This window comes from Trichoderma camerunense (genome assembly GCF_050948025.1).
Source record: "Trichoderma camerunense strain CBS 138272 chromosome Unknown V8C40scaffold_3, whole genome shotgun sequence".
NCBI lineage: Eukaryota > Fungi > Ascomycota > Sordariomycetes > Hypocreales > Hypocreaceae > Trichoderma > Trichoderma camerunense.
Genome location: NW_028145367.1, coordinates 324,876 through 351,504, shown reverse-complemented (window position 1 = coordinate 351,504; position 26,629 = coordinate 324,876). Strand labels below are relative to the sequence as shown.

The following is a 26,629-nucleotide window of genomic DNA, read 5'->3' as shown; positions in this document are numbered from 1 at the left end:
TGAAGCCGTTGCCATTCGTTGAGATGGTGGTGAGATGCATCCGATCCATGCAGTCATCTGTTGGTGCCTCGGACAGGGCTGCAGAGGCTTGATGCAGAACCTGTCAACATGAGACGAGCCAACACCTACCTTATCATTCTTCTCCGATCATATCCGTCACAAAACCCTTTTGGTATTTAACCGGCAATCTTGGCCAAGATTCGTATAATGTTTAACCTTGACCCTCTACCTTATCAGCCATAGCAAAGAGTGAATAAGCAGAGATTTGCAGTTTCAGGTTTCAGGCCTCGTAACCAAGTAGTAGTGCTACTCCGTAGGTTCATCTCAAATTAATCACGCATAATCCGTACCGGTTGGTTGGGTGCGTTGGGGGACCTTTTTAACGTCGCTTTTATTTCTGTAGGGTAACGGTTCGCTGCAACATTAGAGTGGACTGAAGAAAATGGATGGATGGATGGAAGGGAGGGTAAAAGAGGGGCAGCGCATGGACACGGCAAAGTTCCTGGAGCAGAGTAGCATCGAAGGATCTAAGGCCAACCAACCACCAACAACGGCCAGTCCCCCTTTTTGTCTATTTTACTCTGTACCATTGGCGATTTGCAACATTCTTTCTTAGTCAGGGTCTGTCTCCTTTTCCCGTGCTTTTGACTACTCGTACAAGACGGCAGCGGGCGGATATCTCGGGAACAAGCAGGAGAAAAAAGACGTCCAAGCACCTATCTAGTGCACGCAAGTAGTGGATCTGATATTGCAAAAGCCGGGATGCGGGCCACAATTTCCCATCCGTGATAAATGATGGAAAAAGGAACCCCTCGGTGATCCAAGGCAAACCCATGGTAGTAGCACGGAATGGAACTCCATACTGTAGCTCTGGTGTTAGATGGGGGCATCGCTTATTCACCTTGTCCGGGATGCATGCAGCTAGCATGTGCGCATCGTGGGTAGGCAATTTCAGCGCTCACGGCCATTGGCGGCCGCTGCCTGATAGACGGCATGCGTCTGCAAGGAGCTGCAAACTCTTTTGCTAGCACTTTAACAGGCGGAGGCGGCGGCATCAGCAGCAGCCAGAATGAAAATTACGTATTGACATGTACGAGTGCTGAGTGAGCGTGATTATATGAGACATCAGCTTTAGCACGAGAATGCCCGGGAAATCCAGGGCTCTCAATGGCAAGAGACCCGAGGATAAGGTCGAATATGTCTCGTGGCCCCTCGGACGACAGGCGCCGGCAACATGGCAAATGACGAAAGACGAGAGACGCAACTCTCCAGGACGAGCAGCTAACCCGAGCCCTTTCCAGGCCGGTTTCATATGACTCGTGGGTCTTGTCTCTGAACACGGAAATGCTTCTTCTGGCGCTTCGGGGCAACGGAGCTGTTGATACCCCACCCGGCCCATCGGGACATGCGCCGCTTGTAGGGCAAAGGCTTCACCAGCAGCAGCGGTGCTTGACCCGTTGCAGATACGCAGTGCGTGGCGATGGTTTCCCAAAAGCGCATAGAGGTGGCAGGACAAGCCGCTAGGGATTCTGGGGGACTTTGGGGGAGTGAGGAGTGAGCCTGGGGAAAAGTACGGGGGAAGAAACGGCCGGCGTCGTGGCGAGTAGATACGGTACCATGGTGTACCGAGTACTTGGAGAGAGAGGTTGCTGTAAGCCCTCGTTCGTCTCTCTCTTCACCAGCCTCGCCTCGAGATGGACAGCTCTCCAGACCAAGTACGAAGACTATATGCTAACTAGACATGGTACCTGGACACGAAACCCAGCTACAGACAGCATTGCCGTTGTCGCGATCCACTATTAATGGCAGGTTCCTAGGTGCAACGCCGTGTCGAGATGGAGAATGGTGGTGGTATTAGTATGGGCGGCTCCATACCAGACAGGTAAGGGTCAGTCAAGTAGGTTGACAAGACTAAAGTAGTGAGCGACAATGGAGTACGAGTCTGGTCTGGTATTACCACACACCAGACAGCATCCTCAAAGCTATCCCCAGAACGCCATCTCCCTGGACGGCACTGGAGAATCGCCTCCACCATCTTATAAAGTCATCCAAACCCCCTCCGCTCCGCCGCCTCCTGTCCTCTCTCTCCTCTCTTTGTTGCTCTTGCTCTTGACCATCTCACCCTACGTCACGAAGAGGCAAACACCAAAGATTCAAAGAGCGTCCAGCTTCTCTCTGCCTTTGTCCGGCATCTGCTCTAGTTGCTCCCCATCCTCGAGCCCTTTGCGACTCGAACAGGGACAACGACTCCGTTTACCGACTGTTGCTATTTGTATCGCATCGCATCGCAACAGCTTCGCTTTGTTGGGGGGAAAATATCCATCCACCGCAACGTAGCACCAAAGTACTCTGGACTTGAAAAGCTACCCCGCACCCGGTCGCATTTCTACAGCGCTTCCTTCTGCTCTACCCCTCCAAACCTCTTTTCTACCTCTTTTCCCGCTTCGGCACACACAAACCACACAAACTCTTCAACAACCGCAGCCATGGCCGACAACCAGGGAGTAGTCGTGGAAGCCCACGAGATTGAGACTTTCCGTAAGGACTTCTTTGCGCTCCGTGCTTTTGCTTTTTTCTTCTTTTTTTTTTCTAGCCATTCCAAGCCGATGCTAACCTGTGCGCCCAACAGAGCCTCCTCAGAAGATGTTCGCAAGTATGTTGCCCGCTAGCCGCTCCTCGAAATCTCCGATAGACAGCCACCCCTACCCTTTTTAGTCGCGTTTGGCACCAGATCCAGCTGACATCTTTTTCTCTCTCACCCATTTGACAGAGCACCCCGGCAAACCCCACATTGCAAGTGAGTAAACCGTTTTCCTAAACACCTCAAAGAAGCTGCCCCGTATCTGCACCGGTCTCGGCGCAGTCCGCGGGGGGCAACCCGGACGGCCGGAATTGCGTCAAATCAACGGCGCGTTTTTTCCGCCTGTCCGGTCGGCCGGTGCAGCTTACTACTACAGTCACGCAATCGAGACTATCGAGACGATGATTGCTGACAATGCTTGAAAAACGATAGGCCTTGAGGAGTACCAGAAGCTCTACAAGGAGTCCATCACCGAGCCCAACAAGTTCTGGGGCCGAACAGCTCGCGAGCTGCTTTCCTGGACCCGCGACTTTGAGACCGTCTCTGCCGGCAGCCTCGCTGAAGGCGATATCAAGTGGTTCGTAGAGGGCCAGCTCAACGCCTGCTACAACGCCGTCGACCGCCATGCTTACAAGGACCCTAACCGCGTTGCCATCATTTACGAAGCTGATGAGGTCGACGATGGCCGCAACGTCACCTACAGCGAGCTTCTTCGCGATGTCTCCAAGGTTGCCTGGGTCCTCAAGCAGGCTGGCATCAAGAAGGGTGACACCGTTGCCATCTACATGCCCATGATTCCCGAGGCCGTTGTCGCCATCCTGGCCTGTGTCCGTATCGGTGCCGTCCACTCCGTTGTTTTCGCCGGTTTCTCCGCCGACGCTCTCCGGGACCGTGTCCTTGATGCCAAGTCCAGATTCGTCATTACTTCCGATGAGGGCAAGCGAGGTGGCAAGTTCATTGGCACCAAGAAGATTGTCGACGATGCTCTGAAGCAGTGCCCCGACGTCAGCAACGTTCTTGTCTACCGCCGCACCGGCGCCGATATCAACATGGTCCCCGGCCGTGATCTGTGGTGGCACGAGGAGGTCGAGAAGTGGCCCAGCTACATCGCCCCCGAGCCCATGAACTCTGAGGATCCCCTCTTCCTTCTCTACACCTCTGGCTCTACCGGAAAGCCCAAGGGTGTCATGCACACCACCGCCGGCTACTTGCTCGGCGCCGCCCTGACCGGCAAGTACGTCTTCGATATCCACGACGGCGACCGCTACTTCTGCGGTGGTGACGTGGGTTGGATTACTGGCCACACCTATGTCGTCTACTCTCCCCTGCTCTTGGGTGTTTCCACAGTCGTCTTCGAGGGCACACCTGCCTACCCCAACTTCTCAAGATACTGGGACATTATTGAGAAGCACAACATCACTCAGTTCTACGTTGCCCCCACCGCCCTGAGACTGCTCAAGCGAGCTGGTGATGAGCACGTCCGCGGCAACTTCAAGTACCTGCGAACTCTCGGTTCCGTCGGTGAGCCCATCGCTGCCGAGGTCTGGAAGTGGTACTATGAAATCGTTGGCAAGGAGAGCGCCCACATTGTTGATGTAAGCTTTAACAAACCCAATCATCCTGATGGATCTCACCGGCCTGGGAGGAAAAAGGATAAAAATTACAAAACAAGAAGGCAAAACTAACAGACGACTTACAGACTTACTGGCAAACCGAGACCGGCTCCAACGTCATCACACCTCTGTCCGGCATTACCCCCATGAAGCCCGGCAGTGCTTCACTACCATTCTTCGGCATTGAGCCCGCCATCATTGACCCTGTCTCTGGTGAGGAGCTCCACGGCAACAACGTTGAGGGTGTCCTTGCCTTCAAGCAGTCATGGCCTAGCATTGCTCGTACCGTCTACGGTAGCCACAAGCGATACCTGGACACCTACCTGCACGTCTACAAGGGCTACTACGTAAGAAACCCCCGTCTTTGCAGACGTTCTAAGAGTAAACATGTATCTAACATGGAGATGTAATAGTTCACTGGTGACGGTGCTGCTCGTGACCACGAGGGATTCTACTGGATCCGTGGACGTGTCGATGACGTCGTCAACGTCAGTGGTCACCGTCTCTCCACTGCCGAAATCGAGGCTGCCCTGATTGAGCACCACTCTGTTGCCGAGGCCGCCGTCGTTGGTGTTTCCGACGAGCTGACTGGCCAGGCTGTCAACGCCTTTGTCGCTCTCAAGGATGGCAACGAGAGCACAGATGCGCTCCGCAAGGAGCTTGTCCTGCAAGTCCGCAAGAGCATTGGCCCCTTTGCCGCCCCCAAGGCTGTCTTCATCATTGGAGATCTCCCCAAGACTCGAAGTGGCAAGATTATGCGTCGTATTCTGAGAAAGGTGCTGGCCGGTGAGGAGGATCAACTTGGTGATGTTTCAACGCTGTCCGATCCTTCAGTCGTGGACAAGATCATCGCCACCGTCCACGAGGCCAGGGGAAAATAAACTAAGTAAATAGCAATTCGGGAGTCAGCAGGATTTGTTTTTCGCATTTAGCTTGTCAGTCGATACAATTCGGATAGGAGACAATGTCCGTCGGAGGTTAAAAAACCAGGGTAATATGGGGGGAGAACTCTTTGGGATGAAGATACGATATGGGATAGCATTTTGATATCTAAGACGACGAATCCAATTTTTTACGTTACACTGATGGCGGATTCTCTTGTGATACATAATGGAAGATGCTGATAAGGCGAGAGTTCAAGGCTTGACGAGAGTTCCACTCGCTGAGGAATCAGCAAAGGACGCGCGTACTCCTTCGGCTAGTAAGACGTTAAAGTACGTGTAGCTTGCAAATAAGGTTCGATGCAAGCATGGGAGTTGAGTTGTTCGACGCAGTTTCTTGCCAAGGAGATTTGTAAACGCGAATCAGAAGTACAGCTCGTACGGGGCATGTATGGCCTGTGTACATCTCCGCCTAGGTACATGTATCCAAGCGAATGTAAGGGATAGGTTTGAGCACACACTATCTGACACTTCTTCATCCGATAATCGTTGCTCGATGCGCCACCGATTCGGAATGGAGTCGAGCCAAGACTGGCAATGCAGCACAGCCTGGAAACAAGAGACCCACGCCGACGATTCCGGGAGATGCAACACTAAGACATTGGAAGTCGAATCTGCGTTTGTGTAAAGTAGTACGAAAGGGGGGCTTGTATCTGTGTGTGTAAAGCAGTAGTCTGAGAAGGGGGCGCTTGTATCTGTGTGTTGGTGATGGGGCCGGGTTTAGTGCAGAAGCAAGTTTGTGATGGCGGTGATGGGCCGGGTTTAGTGTAGAACAAGTTTGTGAGATATCCGGCGTAAATTCACAGGCGGCCTCACAGAACAGCAAAAAGAGCCGGGAGAGGGGAAGGGGAGTTTGGGCTAAAAGCCGAGAGATTGGAGAAAAGAAGAAAAATGTTGGTTCGAAATGGTCAGCGCCAAGACAAAAGGCGTCGTCATGGGACGAGGGCGCTGAGGTTCGGGGATTCTCGTTGGTTGGATCGGGGCTGCAAGTCTCATCGGGGCGAAGCGTGATGAGGACATTCTACATACACTAGAAGGTCTTTGTCTCTTGTTGGAGGATTCCATGTCTGCTTTGCTGGTACTACTCGCATCGCGATGATGATGATGATGATGATGATGATGATTTTTACTGTGTGTAATTAACATCTCTGGCGGTCAAGGGCCGCACGGGGCGGGTTTTTCCCGGCCAAGAGTGGCTCAGCCCTCCTTATACGAAGTATGAGGGTGAGAAATGGGGTGACGGGATGTGTTTTACGATGTCGAGACGAGATGAGTTTATTTTAATTCTTATTCTTTTTTTTCTCTCGGTTAACGGAAAGGCTGTTATCGATATATTAAAGCTGTTTCTTGCGAGATACAAGATCAGATTCTCTTACACAACATTGATCTACCGTCTGCATCAAGTAGTTTTGCACGTTTCCAATGCCTCTCGTATCTGATACGAAACAAGCGCTTCCATTACCGCAGTGTTTCCGGCTCTTGCAACACGGACTCTATAATTGGGTCAGCAGGGATTCGTGGTCAGAGAAGGCGAGTGACACGAGCGGAGCTGCAGGGATCCCCCAGGGAAGTTTCAGGGTATCGCAGTATGCATAACAGCGCCAGTCGATGTTAAAAAGTTGGAGGCCTGTAGAGGCTCAGGTTTGGTATGGAAACAAAATCACCACCCGCATCACCTGCAGTAACAACCGAGACACGCAATGCTAATGGATGACGTCGGGAAGAATAGAACAGAATCGGCATCAAGTGACAACGCCCGCATCGTAGACCACGGTAGATAGATAACATAGCAGACAAAATAATAACCGGCCTTAGTGTTGCATAGCCACGCTGCGAAACAGACTTGAAATCAAAGCACCCAAACGCCAAGCAGCCCTGCCTGTCATCAACCACTAATTTGCACGAGTCTAGCGCTGCTCAGTGGAGGCTTAGTGGGCCCCCCAGAAGCTGCCAAGCTGCCGCTGCTAGCGACTCTTGTTAGTTCTAGCTGTCTTCCACAGTAAGGTTCAACCGCCATCTGATGTTTGGTTTTGAGGCTTTCCTCCACCATCTCGCCTCAGCTTTCTTTTCTCTCCGCCTTCACCACATTATCGCCCTCTTTGTTCCTCCTTCATTGTCCCGGCCTCCGTCCGCGGCGCGCGCTTCCCCACCTTCGGGGCTTTTGTTTCCTTTCCTTTGGTCTCGTCGGCTTTTTCTTTTTTGTTTCCCTTCGCTGCATCTCTAAGTCCGATCGTTGTTCTGCGCCACGCTGACCGACGCAATCGCTTCTTGGCTTTGTCTTTGTTCTCTGCTTTAAGTTAAGAGACACTCCGGTTCGGTCATCTGGATGGCCTGTTTGCGATAACACAGCTTTCCCTCTTTGCTTCTACTCTATTACGTGCCGCCTATATCGCTGAGGGGCCGTGTAGATATTACCCACCCCGCAGCTATGGTTGCGCTCCGGCCTCTTCTGGCCGCTTTTGCTAGCACTGCCTTGTTAGCCCAGTCCGCGATTGGTACTATTTGCTCCTCTACCATAACCCTTTACTCTCTTGACTTGGGTTGGTTCTCGTTTACTAACGTTGGCCTCGGCTGTAGCGCATTCGTTGAAGAGAAGTCCTCTCAACTACGTGTCTGTCATTGACAATGTCAAGATCCACACACCTGCCGGTCGAGTTCATTCGCATTCCGACTTTGACCTGACCTTCTCCTTCAACCAGGGAGAAGAGAGAGTCCGGCTATCGCTTCACCCGAACCACGATATCCTCCACGATGACTTCGAAGTGACATTTCTCGACTCGGAAGGAAAGGTCAAGTCAAGAGAAAAGGTGGAACGTGCCGAGCACAAGGTCTATCGAGGCGACGCCTTTGTTGAACGTCCCGGCGAAGATGGCTGGTCTCTCGGTGGATGGGCGAGGATAACGATGCACCGCGATGGTAAACATCCGGTATTTGACGGCGCTTTCCGCATTGACGGCGACAACCACCACATCCATACCGGCTCCAAGTACAACAGCCTCAAGACCAAAGATGACCCTCTCCCTTCAGACTGGGAGGAGATACAAGATCACGATGAAGTCATGGTTATATGGCGTGACTCCGATGTTCAAGGCTCCCAGAGCCGCGAAGACCTGAAGCGTGACGTCTCGAAGCCGTCAGACTGCATCTCAGACTCGCTAAACTTTAACAACCAGTTTGACCTGGAGCTGAGGCGATCAACTGGGCTTCGAGGGATTGACCCGAGAAGCCTGTTCGGCCGCCAAATCGACGGAGGCTCCAGCGGTAGCGGCCAGAATCTCATTGCGAGTATTGGAGACACAGCTGGATGCCCCACTACCAAGAAGGTTGCGTTGGTCGGGATTGCTACTGACTGTACTTATTGGAATGGCTTCAATTCTTCCGAGGATCTTAGGAGAAACGTCATCGGCATTGTTAACCAAGCTTCCCAAGTCTATGAAAACTCTTTCAAGATCTCTTTGGGCATCAGAAACCTGACGGTCCTCGACCGTGGCTGCCCAGGCGCACCCTCCACTGCCACACCCTGGAACGTGGATTGCCAGGCCAACACCACCATTAGCGACCGACTAAACCTCTTCTCTGCCTGGCGCGGTAGATCTCTCGATGGTAATGCCTACTGGACTCTGTTGACTACGTGTCCCACAGACTCAGCTGTTGGGTTAGCCTGGAGGAGCCAGGTATGTCGTCAGGGGTCGGGGACCAGTTCGGACGGGCAAGGGAACAATGAAACCGTCGCTGGCGCCAATGTTGTCGTGCGAACTTCGACAGAATGGCAAGTGTTTGCCCACGAGTCGGGACACACTTTTGGAGCCGTCCATGACTGTACAAGCTCTGCTTGTCCCGTAAGCCAAACATCACAATCGTGCTGTCCGCTCAGTGCCAGCACCTGTGATGCTGGGGGTCGGTACATCATGAACCCCTCGACTGGCACCGGCATCACCCAGTTTTCCCCGTGCAGCATCGGCAACATCTGTTCCAGCCTCAAAGCTGCATCTCTGTCAAGCTGCCTAACAGACAACAGGAACGTACCAACCATTACAGGTAGCCAGTGTGGCAACGGTATTGTCGAAGAAGGCGAAGAATGCGACTGTGGTGGCACCCAGGGCTGCCAGAACAACACGTGCTGCAACCCCACGACTTGCAGGTTTACGAACAACGCCGTATGCGACCCGTCCAACGAAGACTGCTGCACCGACCGGTGCCAATTCGCAAACTCGACAACGGTATGCCGTCCCAGCACTGGCGAGTGCGACATTCAGGAGACGTGTCCAGGCACCGCAGCCAGGTGTCCTGACGACCAGCACAGGGCAGATGGCGACACTTGTGGCAGCGGTAACGGTCTCCAGTGCGCTTCGGGCCAGTGTACATCTCGTGATAGGCAGTGCCAGGCCGCCGTTGGTACCACGGCTGACAATAGCTCGACGACTGCATGCCCAGATACACGAGACAGCTGCACTGTTTCCTGCTCGAACGGACAATCTGCTTTTGGGCAGCGTCAATGTCTTTTGTTTGGCCAGAACTTCATCGATGGAACGCCCTGCGGTGCCGGCGGACACTGCTCGAATGGATCATGCGAAGGCACCTCGACGTCTCGAGAAATTAGAGATTGGATCGATAGTCACAAGCAGATTGTCATCCCCATCGCCGTCGTCGTTGGAATTCTGCTCATCATCGTAGTGGCGAGCTGCATCATCAGCTGCTGCCGCCGGCGAAGACGCGCAGTGCCCAAGACTTCTTCGCCCCCGTCGGCAGCATGGACACAGTGGGGAGGCAACCAGAGCCGTGGACCGGGGCAACAGTTTGGCGTAGCCCAACCTCAGTACGATCCGCCGCCGCCGGCCTATGGTCAACAGCAGCAGCCTCCGGAATACGGACAGCCGCCGAATCAGGGGTGGAGGCCGAGAATAGAGCGGTATGCCTAAAAGTGCTGCGCACATATCAGTTGTCTTTTATTCAGTTGATTGATTGTCACTTTGTCTTATATCGAATATGGAGGTTTTGTCTTTTCTGTATGGGATCTGGAACAGCTTGGGATAAGACTCTCGTTTTGTTGTGGCTTGGAAAGATTATACGCATGCTTGGAAACTTGTTGACGGCGTTTTTCGTGGTGTGGGTGCCATTTTAATGACGACTTATGAAAGAGGGAACAGGGCTGTTTTGGTTTTTTCTTTGGATACATACAGCTGATACATACATACCCATCGTTACAAAGATGTTGAGATTTGACGTTTTTTGTCTATAACAGCTGCTGAGTCTGAATCGTGGGGCATTGCAAATAGGAAATGATTTTAATTGAATAGCTTGAAAAGAAAGGAGTCGTTAATAGTCATGGATCCGATGCCATGGTCATAAAAGTTCATAATCCGCCGTGATGAATAAAAAAATAAAAGAAAAAGAGCAAGAAGAGCAAAAAGATTCAGGCCCATCATCAATCATCCTCCAGGTCCATGTTATTAACAGCCTTTCGCGTCTTGACGTGCCTCTCCCGCGCCACCGACAGGGTAGTTTTGAAGTGCGCATTGTTCCGCCAATCCGCCTCGTCTTCGTAGCCGCACATCATGGCCGTGAAGCGCAGCCTCTGACTTGCGAGGCTCTGTATCCATATGTTAGTATCACAGTCATGGATTCTATATATATCAAGAAGAAGGAGAATAAAGAAAGTTAAGGTGTTTCAAAATCTGAAGGGGGGGTGGGAGTGGTTATACGCACGTCATTTGAAGTGTTGGCGTACATCATCAGCTGCTCAGGCCGATCCAGCACAGCAAGAGCATAGGCTCTACGCTCGCGCGTCTCGAAAGCTTCCGATTTACAGCTGAAAATAGACGATGTAGTCGTTTTGCTAGCATCGTCAAAGTCATCATCATCATACTCATCCTCCTCCTCTTCTTCTTCCTCCAACTCCTCCATCTCCTCCAAATCCTCATCGTCATCAGCCTCCTCATCCGTCAAGTCGTCCTCATGCTTCTTGTACGCGTTCTTCCCGCGCGCCTGCCGATCCCGCATGCTCGCCGACACGAGCGTCGGAAACGTCTTCTTCACGGCGACGCGCCTCCGGGGCTGCGGGTTCTGGGCTTGTTGTTGCTGGTGGTAGTGCTGGTGAAGCTGGTGCATGAGGTGCGACTCTTGGAGCTGGTGCTGGTATTGCTGGTTGATATTTGCTTGTTGGGCGGCAGACATATTGACGGATGATGCCTTGATCTGGTAGTTGATGTCCTTTCTACAATGAGCGCCTGGCTTTAAATTGTGTGGTTTTCTTTATTCTTTTTAGTGCTTGGTCTGGAAATCAACGAGTTGCGCTGGCTGTCAATCAAGTTGTCGTTGGAACAAAAGTGGTTGGGCGGAGGATGAATGAGGTTAGCAGTGTCAGGTTTGCCGCGCCTAGTGGCGATTTGCTCCATGGTCTTTTATTATCCGCTGAGCCTCAACACAGACCCCGCCTTCCAATAAGAATTCACTTATTAAGACGCATCCCGATATATTTATTGCACATGACAATTGCATATATCGTTTCTACCTTGCATCAATCCCATCACAAAGCCCTCACCAAACAAAGCAGATTGATTAGTAACTGGGGACGCTGTCCCTCGATAGATTGATAGTACTCTGCAGGTTTTATTGTACAAGAAGCAGTCGCACTATTCGCCGACCTGTTCAAACAAGTGTAGACACAAAGTAGAAAATGCCCCGGCTGCCTCCCCCTTTCTCTGTCCCTCGCCTCCTCCCGTTTGCCTTGGACCCGAAAGAGAGAGTAAAAAGCAAAATAAAAGCAGATAAAAGCAAAGATGAAATAGATAAAATGAAATAACACCACTCGTTACTCCGTACGTCCGTTTTATCCCTGTCCCTTCATTCGAGTGTATCCGCGTAGTCAAGATGATTAGCATAGTCCAGCTTTCCCCCCGGCTGTCCAGATATATCGTGGTTCGTGACCAAAAAAAGAAAGTGTAACGGGGAATGCTGGTAAACAAAAGGGATTGAAGCGCAGGGCTATTCGAGCCCCAGCGTTTGAGTTCGCGGCACCTCACCTCCCCCACATCCTTTTGACCATCTTTTGTTCCAAAAAAAAAGAAGAATAGAGAGAGAGAGAGAGAGCAAAAAAAGAAAAGAGAAGAGGGTCCGCTGTCGAGATGAACCAGATCATGTCGCAGCCCCGTTGTCATGTCGCGCCATCCGCCCATACCGTTTTGTTTTCTAGAGGTTGCCGTATCGTCTATCACGGCTTCACCTAGAGTCGCTCAATCCATTCAACATCACTAAAAATATTATATGCGTTCGCCGTAATGCGTCTGCATTCTCGTATCCTCAGCGGCAGTGGTTTCTATCCACTGTTATTACCACTGAAGCTGATAATCGCAAGCTATTCAAAAATGGTTAGCATGGCTTGCCCACTAAACATCCCTTACCCTCTCTTCTGTTTGGTACATGTAACACTTACACGACTGTTTGCGCCGTAAGCAAGCTTCTGGCCATCCTTGTCCCAGCACAGGCAGTGCTCATCCTCTTCTTCGGAATCTTGATTGCTCTTGAGGTTCTCTAGCTCGTCCTTGGACGGTCTCCAGATGGCCCGAGGCACGGTATGGCTGTCGACCTTCCATATCAAGACACTTCGTGGCGTGGCCCCTGCAATAAAGGCTCCGTCTGGCGTAAAGGCGAGCCGTACGACTGGCAGGTCCATTGTGAAGAAGCACTTTGGTTTGCTTTCGGGTTTTCTGGCGTTCCAAATCAGAATGGCGCCGTCCTCTCCTCCAGTGGCGATTAACCGCTCGTCATCCGGTCCGGATTGGTCTGGCGGTAGGGGTTGCCAAGCCATCGTTGTGATTGAACCTTGGTGGGCTGATATTGACCGACGTTGCCCTGATTCATCCCACAGCTGCACGTACATGATTAGTATCTCTGATTCCAGCGCTCATATTTTTTTCGTTCCTCCGATTGTTGTAACTTACATCCAAAACGCCCTTGTCACTTGAGGTGGCAACGAGCTGGGATCGTGGGTCAAACAAAACTTGGGCAAAGTGATCATCCTCCTTTGTCTCAAACTTTCGGGTTCTCTGAATGGCCGTCTCGCCCACGCTCAGGCATTCAAAAGTGCCGGCGCCGCAAATCAAAAACTCCGAGTCGCCCGTCCATGTTGCGTCCAAGCCCGTGTCGAGACTGTGGCCTGGTAGCAGATACCGGAAGGACTTGTTAGAGCCTATTGAGTGCACTGTCACCAGCGTGTCGACCTTGTTCTCTGGGGAAATGGCCAGCAGCGCCGTGTTGCTAGGGTTCCATAGCAACTTGACAATGGGCGGCTCCGACACGTCCAGGGACTGCACCAGCTCACCGCCGGCAGACCACAGGTGGATGGCGGCACGAGCTCCTCCGCAATCGCTGGCGACGGCAATGGAGGCGCCGTCCGATGTCCAGGCCAGCGCCGTCACCGTCGTCGACTTTGGAGAATCGGGATCTAGCAAGGCGTGGGCGTGGGGTGACACGTGATGATGCTGGCCGTGGTCAGTTGCTGTGGCACGCGAAACGGTCCAAACACGGGCTAGCGCATCGGTCCCAGCAGCCGCGAGGATTGATGGGTCTTTCGGGTTCCACTCGCACTGCAGCAGAATGGGAGTGTTTTCAGAGGCAGAGCCAGCTGGGGAGGGCGAAGGCGCTGTTTCAGTGGCGCAGTCGTCCATGAGGCGGATGAAGGTGGTGCCGGCAAACAGCTGCTCAACCTTGTCGACCTGCGTGCCTTGCTCGGGTCCCTCCGTCCGCACAATCGGCAGAGGAACCTGCTCTCCTTCCAGCGGAGATGGATAGGCGTGGTTATCGTGCAGGCTCTGGTCGTCATCGGCGTGGTGGCTGTCTTGCTGGTCCACATCCATGGGGGTGCTGACGGTGGCTGCATCGGATTTGCTCTCAAAGCCGTTGCTGAGCCGTGGGCGCTTGGAGGGCGACCCATTGGGCAGAGAGTTGTGATTCCGTTTTCGCGACAGCTCTGCCTCGTCGTCCTCCTCTCCGGGTGCATCTTCGTCCTCCTCCTCCATCTTTGCCGGCGGCTGGACTTCTAACGGCCCAAAGATGCCGTTGCGCAACGCCTCGGCTTGTGCGGCCGCATCTTCAGGCATCTGCAGCCGAATTGGATGGTTAGCCAAGGGGGGGAAAAAGGAAGTGGGAGAAGCGACCCGCGATTGGCGCACAGGCGGCCCCCAAGCCCAATCGCGAACGGGCAGGGAAATCAATCAAGAAGAGCCGGCAGACATGAGAAATCGTAACAAAACGTAAAAATCATGGCGTACCTGACGGCGTGAGTGCTCTCGCTCGAGAGCATAATAGATGAGGCCGCTGTTGACGACGGACACTAGAGCACGGCCCTTGACATGGCGCGCAAAATCAAAGTCCCGTTGCGGCTCCTTGACGTGCCATTCCTTCTGGAATTTGGCGGCTGTTTCTCTGTAGTCTAGAAAAAAAAAAGTAAATCACAGGTTAGAATTCTATCCTTGGTCCAGTTCTACGAGAAGTAGAGAGGGAGAATGCTATGCGATTCCACGTACTGCCTTCAAGCAAATACCTGCGCAAAAAGGGTCAGCAAAAAGCGTGAGTGGCAACGAGGCCTCTTTGGACAAAAAACGCCAGGGCAAACGGGGAAACTGAAGGTAAGGATTGGGCTGCGGCGGGAGTTCGTTGGGGGGGTCGCTGGGCTGGGGCAAAAAACGAGCACAAGGCTGATAGAGGCCACGGGAATTCGAGGGCGCTGGGACGAACCTCCAGATGAGAAAGTTGACTCGGTCTGAGTCGAGAAATTCCTTGAGGACCATGGTTTCCGGGGGGTCCAGATTCCGAGGGGGAAGCGCGCCAGCGAGGTGGCGGCAGTGTCACGGCTCGTCGTCGCAGGTGAGGGTGATTGTTGCAGCTATCGAGCAGCGCAGAGGCCCTGATGGGTAGCCGCCAGAGGGGAATCCGAATGGCAGGCTGGTGGTGAGAAGGAAGTGAGTGAGTGAAGATTCAAGAGAAGATGAATCGAATCCACAACTCGCCCACGGTCGGCAGAGACAAGGTACCTCTGCGTGCCTCTGTCGGTACATTGGCCCTGCCATGCCGCGCATGGAGTAGGCAGTACTTGCAGGCGGCGCTGCGAGTACCTGCAAGGCCGCCACAGCCAGCGCCACCGCCCAGGTAACCATCCAAGTACCGCATACTTTGCACCGACCCTTCAGCCCACGCCAGACTAACGGGCCTTGTTTGGAGAGCCCAGAAAGGCGAGGCGCCGAAGGAGAAACCTAGCCGGTGGACTGCGCTATAGCCGGCGCCAGACATCAATTAAAGACCAGACAGCCCTCTGCCAATTATGTATGTACAAGGTACCCAAGCCAAGGTCGCGCCCAAGGCATTCCCAAACCTAATGCTGGAGAGATCTCCCCCCCAATCTGCCTCCCTACTGGTACTGGTGCTGGGTGCTGTACACGCGCTAGCCTTGCCATGGATGGGGGCTCAAATGCACACAAACGACCGTCTGCAGCATGACACTCTTCTCGCGTCCACCCCATGAGCATGAGCATGAGGCCAGAGGGCGGATGTTGCACAGCCTGAGCGAGTCTATCTTGATACATGCTTTATGTCTGTTGCTAACGTGAGCTCGCAGGTAAGTGTCTGGTGGCTTTTACCGTCGACATCGCAGTGGCGCTCCGGCGTATTTAGCACCAGACCCTATTTAGTAGGCAGCCCTTGAAGCCAAAACTGTCCCATCCGTCCATGGCAACGGATTACCTAACACACTTGCCATGCTACCTCCCAGCCTGTGAATACGGAGAGGTACCGAGCTGACGCCGCGGCATGTGTGCGACGTCCATGTACTGCTCCGTACTTGGCACTACTGCATCTAGTCGGCCACCAAAGTGGACTGGTCTGGCGCTAGATTGAGCATTCAAATCGTTGTGGAACGAGATAGCATGGCGGTAGGGCAACGGGAGAAACGGGGATTGGGGAGAACCCTAGGCCTTGGCCAAGCTGCCGAGACCTTTGACGGACCATCTGAACAATGAATCAAGGTACCCGTCACGGGGCTTCAAGTACGAGGGAACAATCAGAGACGGCCCAAATGGCAGCCATGCTGTGCTCGCAAATTGCATGTACATTCAAAGGTGCTTTTTTCGCCATCGAGAGGAACCAGTCTTTGCGGGGACCAGTTAGAATCGTCCTTGTCTGACGAGTGCGTGCATTTATCGGCAACGATGAAAGGTACAAGTTTCTGGTACAGTGCTACTGTGCTGTCACGTAACCCGGCTTCGACATGCGTGGCAGCGCCGCGTGCCATCTCCAAGAGGCGAATAAGGGCACGACGATCGAGAGGGAGAAAAGAAAAATTGCACCCAGTTGTTAGCGTCGGTGGCGCCAACCGCTGCTTCTTCGTCAATCGCATCAATCTGTTCCATGCTTTCGCTGTGATGCCCTCGATCACCGTGTCTCTCCCTTGTCTCTGCGGACCAAAAAGCTTCTCCGTATCCAGAACATAGACAAGTCTCAGCAAGGGAGCCGCGCGGAAACGTTTCTATCCCGTAAAATCCGCTCCAGTAAGATTCGGTAAAACCCGTTTGGTCATGTCGTCACGGACTCGGTTAAAAAAACGATAGCCCAAACCATTCGAACGAGTCCCTGCAAAGGGGGGAACCAAATTGCTTTTGTACTGTAGAGTGTACGGGGACAGATTGCTGAGGGTCCCCCCCCAGGATTACTAAGGCGGCTGCCAAGAGAGGATAGGAAACCAAAAGCCTCAATTCATGCGGTGGCAAAGTGCGAAAGTTCGGGCGGTCTTTTGTGCAGCAGCTCCGGACTATCCCCATCACCAATCGAGATTCCGATCCAGGGCCAAAAGAAGCAGCTCGTTGTTTGGTTCCCCATCTGGTCGTTCTCGAGCCTCGCTTCCTTTCGCTCGTCCTCGTCCGCGTGTTTCCTCTGGGCATTTCTGCCATCATGATGGTCGAGAGCAGACCCCAGAGCGCATCGGGGCTGCACAAACAAGCTGTGCTGCTACAAGCTCAGGAATCTGAGACTTTGCAGATCGGCTAGGCACTACTCCGGAAATGGAGACAAGGTCTCGTAACTCTCTCCAGTAGTACCTGGACATCCCGCGCCCCGCAGCCTGTCCTGTCGCCCAACTGTCCGTACTGCTGCCACGGGATCCCCTTGAATGCATCTGGGGCTCGTGAGAGGTCAGAAGAAAGGCAACGGCGTTGCCTGTGCGTTGTGCGCTATGCGAGGAGAGAGCTCATACTGTAGCTCCTTTGGCCAGCGCTTTGCTTACCAGAATCCTTTGTATCTCCGGCGCAAGAAAGAACCTTGAACCTTCCATGTCCTCTTCTTATGGCCTCGTTGATTACCTAACCTCCAAAAAGTGGTCCTGAATTTTAAGATTCAGTCTCACGCGCGCGCACTGACGGTTCCCCCTGGCAGCGTTTCGAGTCTGGAATTGGCAGCCCTCACAAAAAGCTTCCGTAGCGGCCAAGGATGGGCAACGTGCTCTCCCAACTCCGACTCTTGGCCGGTCTCCTCCTCCCGCAGCAGCCTTGTGGACGACATCAGCGTCTTGGAGGGTGAGGTGACTTTATCGTCAGACTACGTGGCACTGGTCACAGGCGACAAAAGGGGCGGGCGGCGACGTTGTGTGGTGGTCCGCCTGGGAGGTGGCGCCGCGAGCTTGCCTGTTCCCCTTCATGCCTGTGAAATGCATCTGCACAGGGGTCGAAGGTGACGGCTGCGATGTGCGTGCCGGGGACAGGGGTGCGATGAGATGGCTGCCATGGCTTATTATAGCCCGGAGACGGTGGATGAGACGAGGGGGGATGACGGAGCCAAGCCCGGCCAGCGCATATATTTGGCGATGCATTCTTCAGTACGAGTACAAAGTACGATCACAGGTACGTCAATACGGATCTCTGGGAGCCAAGAAAACTCTGACCGAAGAAAAAGGCCTCGGCTGCGCTGAATTTCGCTTCGTCTGTCCCCCGAGAGACGTGTCGCGGTAAAACAAAACGCTGCATCCACATCCACAGCCCCCCCGAAAAAACTCCATCCAAGGGATTCCAAAAGTCAGCATCTTTGGTGATTGATGGGTCCCTTAAGCTCGCCCCACCGACAACCCGCCCAGAGAACCTGCCATGGATTCGCAGACGAGGGACAAGGACGAGGTACGTACCGATTACGCGACCCAGAACTCTTCGAGGAACAAGAATCGTGAGGCAGGCTAATCAAGTCGCGGTTTCGGACGTGCATGTACGTCAAATGCACCAAGCTCTCCGTACAGATGGAGCACATGCACCTCGTACTTTGCACATGAGCTTGCATTGGCCTACCACGGGTACAACGTCGAGGTACTTGCAAGGTACGAGTACATGTACACACACAGCCCGCGAACCCACCAACCTTGACCTCCATGCCTGCGGGCTATACATACAAACGGTACAGTAGCAGCACTGCGAGTGCCTTATGCTTAACCTTTTGGTACTCGTACCTTACCTGAGCCTACAAGTTGATGACCTCCTCCTTTGACGTTTTATTCCCGAGCAATGCCAAGAGCTTGTGCAAACGTTGCTGCGAGGACTGATGCAAGGTCGGCTATTCCGACACTTGTCTCTGCCCATCTGTTCGCCGCCAGGTTCTCGTTCGGGACGGCTTCTCCGCCTGTCTCTTGTGCCCCCGTGTTCCGTGACACATGTAACGTGTACCTGTCCCTGTACCCGTGCCTGTACAGAGCGGGAGCTTCGCACAAGGTCCCCCAATTGCGGGTTTTTGCACATCGGAACCCCACATGATGGCCAATTCAATTGCAGGCTGCCGAATCAAGCTGATGGACCCGATAGGAGGAAAGCCCGGTGTTCTAGCCGAGGTTCTGCCCTTCGAATTGTCCACCGCTGAGTCATGACGTTTGGCACGAGGAGATACAGAGTATGGTCTCGACAGAGCAACTCAGATGGTGAACAAGCATGGCGTGAGTAAGAATGGGACAGGCAAACTGGGACGACCGCATCCACAAGTCGCAGGATATGAGCGCTTTGCAATGATTAGAGAGGATCGATGCGGGTTACAAGGTTTGTCAGTTCTCAAGCCAAAATGCACTGATCCTAGTTCATCATTTTTGGCATACCGTCGCGCGGAGGTTCAAGGCCGTTCCCGCGCCAGCCACAAGAACTCAACTAGGAAATGCACGTCCAGCCTTGGTATGCAATACCATGAACAACCGCCAAGTGTGCAGTATAGCAGCTATCAGGTGGCTCGCAGATATCATACTATCAAAGAAGAAGAAAATAAATATCACATTTTCCTCGTAGTAATGGCTTCATCTCAGATCACTTGCAGCTGGAAAAGAATGCCAGTGTTCGTTGGTTGATGCCTGAGGCTCATACATTAGCAGCCAGTCGGCAGCTCCCGATCCAGATCCCTTTGCACACATAATCACAATGCTAGCATCCCTAGCATGGAAGCTGTCGCCTTGACCACAAAGCTGCGAGAACGAATATCCGAGCGCACGCAAAGAGGACAGCAAAGCCTTGTTCCCGCCTTGCCGTGCAGCTTCGCCTTGCCAAAACCCCCCCGGTTCAAATGACATCGGAGAAATCCCCGCGATAAACCGCCCGCATCCCGCATCCCGCATCGCATCCCGTCGCCATGCCCCCGCGAATAAACATCCCGCCAGTCACACGAGCCCTGCTCGGCACTCTGCTCTTCCAGTCTGTCCTGAGCGCCGCGATTAGGTATCGCCAGTGGTCCGAAGACACGGACATCGTCATCCCGTACTTGACGCTCATCCCACAGCTGTCTATCACCTACCCATGGACTTTTCTGACGGCTTCCCTAGTTGAGGGCAACGTCTTTACGTTTGGCTTGGGCGCTGTGACCCTGTATCATGGCGGCAGATATCTGGAGAGAGCATGGTCGTCGGCAGACTTGGCCAAGTTTATTGCCATTGTTTCGCTGATCCCAAATGTCCTAACTTTTTTTACCATGGTCTTCTTCTTCACCCTGACCAGGAATCCTGACTGGACGTGAGTTCACACACACACATACATCTTTATATATCCCTGCTGCATGTTACTCTATGCGAGATGACTGCTAACACCCGATTTTTCCTAACAGTCTTACGGTTATTGGCGGCACCATTCCCTTCCAGATCGCCTTCCTCGTTGCCTTCAGCCAACTCATCCCTGCCCATACGGTAACGCTCTTCCGAGGAGTCGTCTCTCTCCGAGTCCCGAAAATACCCCTCATTTACATCGGCATCGTCACCTTGCTCTCGTTCACACCGATTCTGTCGCGCGCTGCTCTGTGGCTGGCCAACTACAGCTTCCTCACCAGCTGGACATACCTGCGATTTTTCAAGGTAGTCTTTCCCGACCTTGATTCAGCTCAGCCAGCCTCGCTGCGGGGTGACGCCAGCGAAACGTTTGCCTTTGCCGAGTTCTTCCCAGGCCCTGTCAAGCCCTTTGTGGCCGCCGTTGCAGATCAGATCTACGGCATCCTTGTGGTGATTCGGCTCTGCAAGCCATCGGGACAGCGGGGCATAGCCACACGCCATGACAGCATCTCGCAGAGAGGGGCACCGGGAAGTGCTCGTGCCGAAGCCGAGAGAAGGAGAGCCATCGCGCTCAAAGCGCTGGATCAGAGACTGAATGCAGCCACCGCTGCTGCTCGACAGTCGGCACCGGCTCCGCCGCCAGCTTCTGCGCAGCCAACCGGCCCGCCTGTACAGGTTCAGCCCCAAGCAGGTGCTCAGACAGCTATGAAGTCTGAGCCAGGACCAATGCTCGGCGAGACCAAATTTGAGCCAGAGGAAGATGATTCATAGGAGAGTCTCAGGGGCGAGCCGCACATTCATACGATGTAATGATATAAGTGATATCTCGATGTCGGAGGCGAGGGAACCAGGGGCGATGGCGTCACGAATCAAATGATAATAATGATACAAGCGGATTGGATCGATGGACAGTAAGTTGGCGCCTTGGTGTTGGTTGTCCTGGATCATGGGGTTAATTGTCTAGCCAGCACGTCAAGAATGAATCATGCCTTTGCTTGCCGTGTCGATACCAGAACATGTCCGTTTTAGAATTGTGTTTTTGAAGAGCACCACTCTTTGCTTGTCTTGGAATGGATACGAGACATGGGTGTTTTGTATTTGCAAGGCGCTTTGTTCGGATAGGAGCGGACACAAGCCTCGAGGGAAGCAGGTAGATGAGCGGCGAATGCCTCTTAATCAAATGAAAGCTGAGTGACGATCAGTTGAGCTGATTGGATCGGAGCAAGGAGGTAGCTTTGTTTGTCTCACGATGACATGGTACATGGTACAATATGCAACGGGAGCTCAGCCGCCGCTGGCATCTGAATGAATGTATGTGGGAAATTAAGAGTTCCTCATGACACTCCTAGACTCTGATGCTTGCATGGATAATCTAAGATCAAATATCACAAACACGTATATGAAGACGAGGTTGCAGAAATGACAGTTAATACCACATTGTATCGTATCGCACCACATCGTATGGCGTGGTAGTGCCACGATATCTAAAACACGCTGGTGATTTGCTATAGAAGACTAGGAGCAGTCTTTCCTTTTTCCCTCCCAAGGACGGCACGGATCCAGCATCTCAGGCTAGATGCACATCACATACATTTCCAGAGACTATCTGAAGAAGATATTAAAGGGGTGACATTAGAAAAAAGGCGTCCATAGAGATACACTCCCAGGGTGTAAAGCCACATGGTCTAGGACAGTAGTAACTAATAGCAATGAAATCCTACGAACTAGCAAAAAAATGATTATTGATAGAATCACAAACCTACCCATCGTACGTGTCATGTTCCTCTCAAGACCATCGTAAACGAGTCCAACCAGAGGCAGCCAAACGCAAAAAGAGGCATGGCGTCCTGAAACCAATCCCCAAAAAAATCCCCCGCGTCCAAAACCTCAGCTACCCGGGCTTAAATACAATAACACCAAAACAGTCGCATATCAATACATCCATACAAGGACACCTACAGTAATGTCCTAAAGCCGGGGCATGCATGTAGGACAGTAGCACCCCGGATGGAGTAGGGGTGAAATTGTGGCTTGCTTGCTTTGCTCTACCTACCTCACCTGTATGTATTCCAGCAACATCGAGGGGGGGAAGCTAGTGATGGTGGCATTCTGATTCAAGAGGGTGTGTGTGTGTGTGAGTGAGTGTGTCCAGCTTTCTTGTTTAACGATGCAAAGGGGAGGGGGGAGTAGGAAACATTGTTGCCGAAACAATTTGCAGCTTTTGTGTGACCCGGCAAAGTTGATGCGTCGACTGCTCGTTGGGTGCAAGCTATTAGTATTGCAGCGGCTCATGACAGGCGGAAGTACTTGCATCACCATCCTCTTTCTTTTTTTCTTTTCGTCTCTTGTCAAGGTTACTAGGTTGTTTGCCAAATTGTTGCACCCCTGACGCTCATTCTGGGGGGAGTGGAGCTTGCGGCAGAGGCTGCGAGTTGCTTGTCTGGGGTTGATCATGGATTGCTAGAATTGCTAGAATTGCTTCTTTTCAGCTTCACCCAGCTTAGATGGCGCTCTCACCAGCTACTTGAAGAAATCGAACGATCCAAAATCTAGATCCATCCATCTACAGTCTCAAGTAGGTCGGTGATCAAGCAGGCAGCGTAATTACTAGCTTACTACACAGTTCGCGGCCCATCTAGGGTAGCGACAACAAGCCGGGCAGCTCGCGGACTGTTGGTGATAGTCCTTGGCCCGCCCGCCGTTCGTCGCCTGGCCTTGCGCAAGGGAGGGAGGGGCGTGCAGGCTGGAATCGCCGTGACACGAGAGTTGCCAACCATCGTCCAATGGCGAAACCCGAAGCACTGGGCCGCTGCCGGAGTCAAAAAGAGCTGCAAAAGCAGGACAACGTTGCTGCTGCGTGCATTCACTGTACAGCAAAGGACGGACGGACGGGCTCACGTAACGCAGAGCGAGAGAGGCTACAGGCAGGTCACACAGCACAAGACACCCACAGATGCCGGGTACACATGCAGTTACAGTACATACTCGTCGATAGATTGGCACGAAACATCGCAGTCAGGCGAAACCTGGCAAGTCGGACGTGCGGGAATCTGGGCTGGGCGGCTCGCCTTTGTTCGATGGGCGATGAAACTTGGACAGGCCACAGCTTGCCCACAGCTAGTCCGGAAAGGGTGCTAGGCAGGCCTGTGTCTCTGGATGATGGATGGCGCGCTGAGCACAAGGAGCATCGATCGAGTCGTTGCAGGGGGACGTGCGGCCACTATTGGAATTGATCTGTGCTAGGAGCATTCTGCACGGATGCAAGTCGTGGTGGTAACCGTCCCCCTAAAACCAAGTACGCGGAAAAAGCACGTTGATGGATGATGCCGTAGCGAACGAGGGAGCGAGAGCGTTCTAATGCTGCGGTTGCGTTAAGCCGTAGAGGGTAGAGGGTAGAGGGTAAAGGAGGGGATGGGGAGGGCAGCAATGGGAATGCGCCGCGGCCAGCTGCTTCGCATTAGCCCGCGAGATTTCATCGGATGCCACTCCAGTCCAGGCCAGGCCAGGCCAGAGCGAGACGAGAGCACTAGCCATCGGGGTCACCTTGGCCAACCTACTTGGAGGAGCCAATCTCGTGCGGGATTCTGGCTAGGCGGCCATGGCGCTGGCTTCGTTTCTGCTTGCCGCCCTCCTGCCGGGCCTCGGGGCTTCTGGACCTCTGGGGTTGGAGCCCACACGCATCGCGTCCGTCGCTGAGCAAAGCAAGGGGCCGAGCTAGGATGCCAGGCAGAGCTAGCAAGAGCTGGGAAGAGCCCCAGATGGCCAGATCCGCCGGCGGCTGGCCGTGGCACGTCAGTGTGTTGAGCAGCTCAGGAGTGTGTGGGCGAGATCCACTCGGTAGCCACTCGGTAGCAGAACTTCTTTTTCTCTCTCTGTTCTGTTCCAAATGGATGACATGAGGAGGTGGAGCCACTTGTGGACTGGACGCGCTCACGGTAGGGGTGTGCTGGAGCTGAGCGGGCTGCGAGCGAAAAGGGAGTCAGCGTACAGCGGCCCCAGCGTGTGCGCAGTGCGTTCTAGAGGACGGGTACTCGTGGGTGTGCTCGTACCTGTACAGTACTCGTGCCTGCGATGCGATGGGGACTCAGACCGCATCGCGAACACGCGGCTAGTGTCCGAGCATTTTCTCACCAGACCACCGACGCAATTCATCGTCAGCGAGCATGCTCCCTCCCTACATAGCGGCGTATCTACTCGTCCAGTAAGGCCCATGATGGACCTCTGCTCGTGCAGGTGCAGGTGCAGGTGCATGTACTTGTACCTGCCTCCACGCACGCCGCGTGGGGCGCAGCTGCAGGCCACGGCACTCGACATGAAATGCAACAATTGACGTCGTGTACCAGTAGATGCTGAGGTACCTGTACATGTGTCCAGGTTGTCTTGCTGTCCATGTCCCTTTTTCCCGCGAGCCATGCCATGCACCCCAATGCTTCCGTGTAGCATCGCTGTCTGTCTGGCCTGCTCCACCAAACGAGCCCGGCCAGCGCAGAGATCCTACCGGTACCACGACCGCCGTAGCCGGGCAGTGTAGCGTAGCACGCAGCCTCAACGACAGTACAGGAGCAGTAGACTGTAAGCCACCAGGTGTATTGTGGTTCTTGGAGTCTTGGAGCCTTGTGCGGCAGTGGCGAGGCTTCCATTGCTGGCTGTCGGGATTATGGCGCTGTACCTAGTAGGTAAGGTATGGATGGTATGGACACCTAAGCAGCCGCAGCTAAGCAGAGCTCACATGGATGCAAGCAGTCGCTCCCGAAACAATTGTTCAGGGTGGCTCGCGGCTTTGCATTGCTCCAAACGGGGGGCTGGGCACAAGAAACACATGCGTGGCACACGCTTATGTAACAAAGGTTGCCTGCAGAAAAAAGGCCGAATGCAAGATACGGCTTGGAGTATCTTGATCCTGAGGCTCCCAAAAAAAGGCCGCCCAGCCCTCCCGCGCTACCCTGACCTTATATTTTAGGCGCTGCAGCCCCGGTCACATGACCGTCGTTCCTTTTTCGTAGCGCCCCCTGGCCTTATCCCCGACTACCTAGGTATGGAGCTCAAAGCCAAGACTCTGGCCCCGGTGCCGCTCTTTCTTTCTGTGCTCTTCCGTTCACGTCTCTTTTGTGGGGTCTCTCTTTAGCGCCCCCTTCCTGTACTTCAGTACTTCCTCTAAGGTACTAGCCCCGTCCGATGCTCTCTGCTAGCAGCCACTCTAACTTGAGCGGCACTCCGTGGGAGCCGTCATCTCTTGTTGCGAGCGTTTTTATCACGGAGTTGCTGTCTGGGCCGGCAATGGGAAATGAGGTGCCACCTACGTCCATCTAGTGAGCGCGGCTCCGTTCTTACGAGCTTAGCTACTGTGCTGGAGCCCAACACCAAGCGGGTACCTCGATTCCATTTCCACTTGAATTTTCTCTGCCTGGCTGCTGGAAAGCCTTACAATTCGTACAAATAGCGATTCTCCGGCCAACAACGCGGTCATTTGCGCAAACCTTGGCTGGAGCTGTTCCTCTTCAAGATTTGAGTGGCTTGCCAGGCATCCCGGCTGGCTTCTTGTCACCTTGGCTACACGCCACCATTTATTGGCGTCGTTCTAGTTGACTCGTTCTGGTCGACTGGAGTGCCACCAAGTTGTCGAGTACACCTGCCACTGTATGCCGGACGAGGGAGCGCCTTTGTACCTGAAGCGTGTCACTGCCATCATCTCCATGTGTAACCTCTGGTGCCACCTCTGGTATTACCGCCATCTGCCCAAACTAGCGCCATGGTCATTTCGCCCACCAAAACTCAGGCCAAAAGAGCTGCTGACATTGCATTGCCCACGAGCCAACCAACACACTGTCTCCCTCCGGCAAATACCGGGGGTTAAACTACGCATCGCTCCGTGCCTGTATTCGTATCGAGGGCCGGCGTCGCCAATAATGGTTGAAGATCCCCGAGAGCTAGCTGGAGAGCTCTTGCTGCCGGTTGTCTTACCCGCTGGATCCTCGTGCCATGCTTGTTTCTGCCTCGATGCGCCCATGGATCCTCAGGAACCGGGATACCTACGGATCTTTTCGCAGGCCCTGCGTTGCGATGCACCGATGTATTAAATCTACTGAAATACATACAGGTACGAGGATAAGTATGGAACGCATTTCCTCCTTGAGGTGAGCACTTTATCAATTGTAATTACTGGTACAGCCACCGCCATCTGGTAGTGTCAATCTGTTGCCGCCTCAAACTCTGACGATTTGCCTCATCTGAGCGATGCGATGTTCGCCATGTTCGCAGCCAGCGATGACAGAAGTAAACTTTGGCTGGACACTCGCTATCTCTGCATAGGTGGCATGAGGGAAATTGCGCATACTCAGCCTGTGAATAGAGTCTGCGCCGCCAAGTACGAGTATGACTGCTTGCACCGGCTTGCGTGCCAAGCGGATGACAGAAAAACCGAGGCCGACAAGAATTCGAACACCCACAAGTAAATCAT

The 26,629-nt window shown here is 53.4% G+C and overlaps 6 protein-coding genes across 6 annotated transcripts; 3 read left to right on the top strand and 3 right to left on the bottom strand.

Annotated features, from left to right (window-relative positions):
• The first annotated feature begins 1,934 nt into the window (after positions 1–1,934).
• Positions 1,935–5,340, top strand: V8C40DRAFT_234883 (uncharacterized protein). The gene is made up of 6 exons (XM_083213729.1): positions 1,935–2,538; positions 2,630–2,653; positions 2,771–2,797; positions 3,014–4,176; positions 4,281–4,541; positions 4,608–5,340. Exons 1-6 carry the CDS (start codon positions 2,487–2,489, stop codon positions 5,073–5,075), a joined length of 1,995 nt encoding a protein of 664 aa, XP_083076758.1. The 5' UTR covers positions 1,935–2,486; the 3' UTR covers positions 5,076–5,340.
• A 2,135-nt stretch (positions 5,341–7,475) lies between these two features.
• V8C40DRAFT_136072 (Metallo-peptidase family M12-domain-containing protein) lies at positions 7,476–10,424 on the top strand. Its single transcript, XM_083211124.1, has 2 exons — positions 7,476–7,630; positions 7,713–10,424. The coding sequence occupies exons 1-2, from the start codon at positions 7,564–7,566 to the stop codon at positions 10,052–10,054; spliced, it is 2,409 nt and encodes an 802-aa protein (XP_083076757.1). The 5' UTR covers positions 7,476–7,563; the 3' UTR covers positions 10,055–10,424.
• On the bottom strand, positions 10,330–11,500 carry V8C40DRAFT_234876 (uncharacterized protein). The gene is made up of 2 exons (XM_083213728.1): positions 10,842–11,500; positions 10,330–10,725 (listed from the first exon to the last, which is right to left on the bottom strand). The coding sequence occupies exons 1-2, from the start codon at positions 11,307–11,309 to the stop codon at positions 10,561–10,563; spliced, it is 633 nt and encodes a 210-aa protein (XP_083076756.1). The 5' UTR covers positions 11,310–11,500; the 3' UTR covers positions 10,330–10,560.
• A 950-nt stretch (positions 11,501–12,450) lies between these two features.
• V8C40DRAFT_262292 (WD40-repeat-containing domain protein) lies at positions 12,451–14,923 on the bottom strand (the record flags this gene model as incomplete). The annotated part of the gene is made up of 6 exons (XM_083219351.1): positions 12,451–12,489; positions 12,568–13,002; positions 13,076–14,233; positions 14,405–14,565; positions 14,660–14,676; positions 14,871–14,923. The coding sequence occupies 6 exons, from the start codon at positions 14,921–14,923 to the stop codon at positions 12,451–12,453; spliced, it is 1,863 nt and encodes a 620-aa protein (XP_083076755.1).
• Positions 14,637–15,390, bottom strand: V8C40DRAFT_136054 (uncharacterized protein). Its single transcript, XM_083211123.1, has 2 exons — positions 14,871–15,390; positions 14,637–14,676 (listed from the first exon to the last, which is right to left on the bottom strand). The coding sequence occupies exon 1, from the start codon at positions 15,287–15,289 to the stop codon at positions 14,981–14,983; it is 309 nt and encodes a 102-aa protein (XP_083076754.1). The 5' UTR covers positions 15,290–15,390; the 3' UTR covers positions 14,637–14,676; positions 14,871–14,980.
• Positions 15,391–19,766: 4,376 nt separating this feature from the next.
• On the top strand, positions 19,767–20,943 carry V8C40DRAFT_262291 (eukaryotic integral membrane protein-domain-containing protein; the record flags this gene model as incomplete). The annotated part of the gene is made up of 2 exons (XM_083219350.1): positions 19,767–20,143; positions 20,235–20,943. The coding sequence occupies 2 exons, from the start codon at positions 19,767–19,769 to the stop codon at positions 20,941–20,943; spliced, it is 1,086 nt and encodes a 361-aa protein (XP_083076753.1).
• Between the last annotated feature and the right edge of the window lie 5,686 nt (positions 20,944–26,629).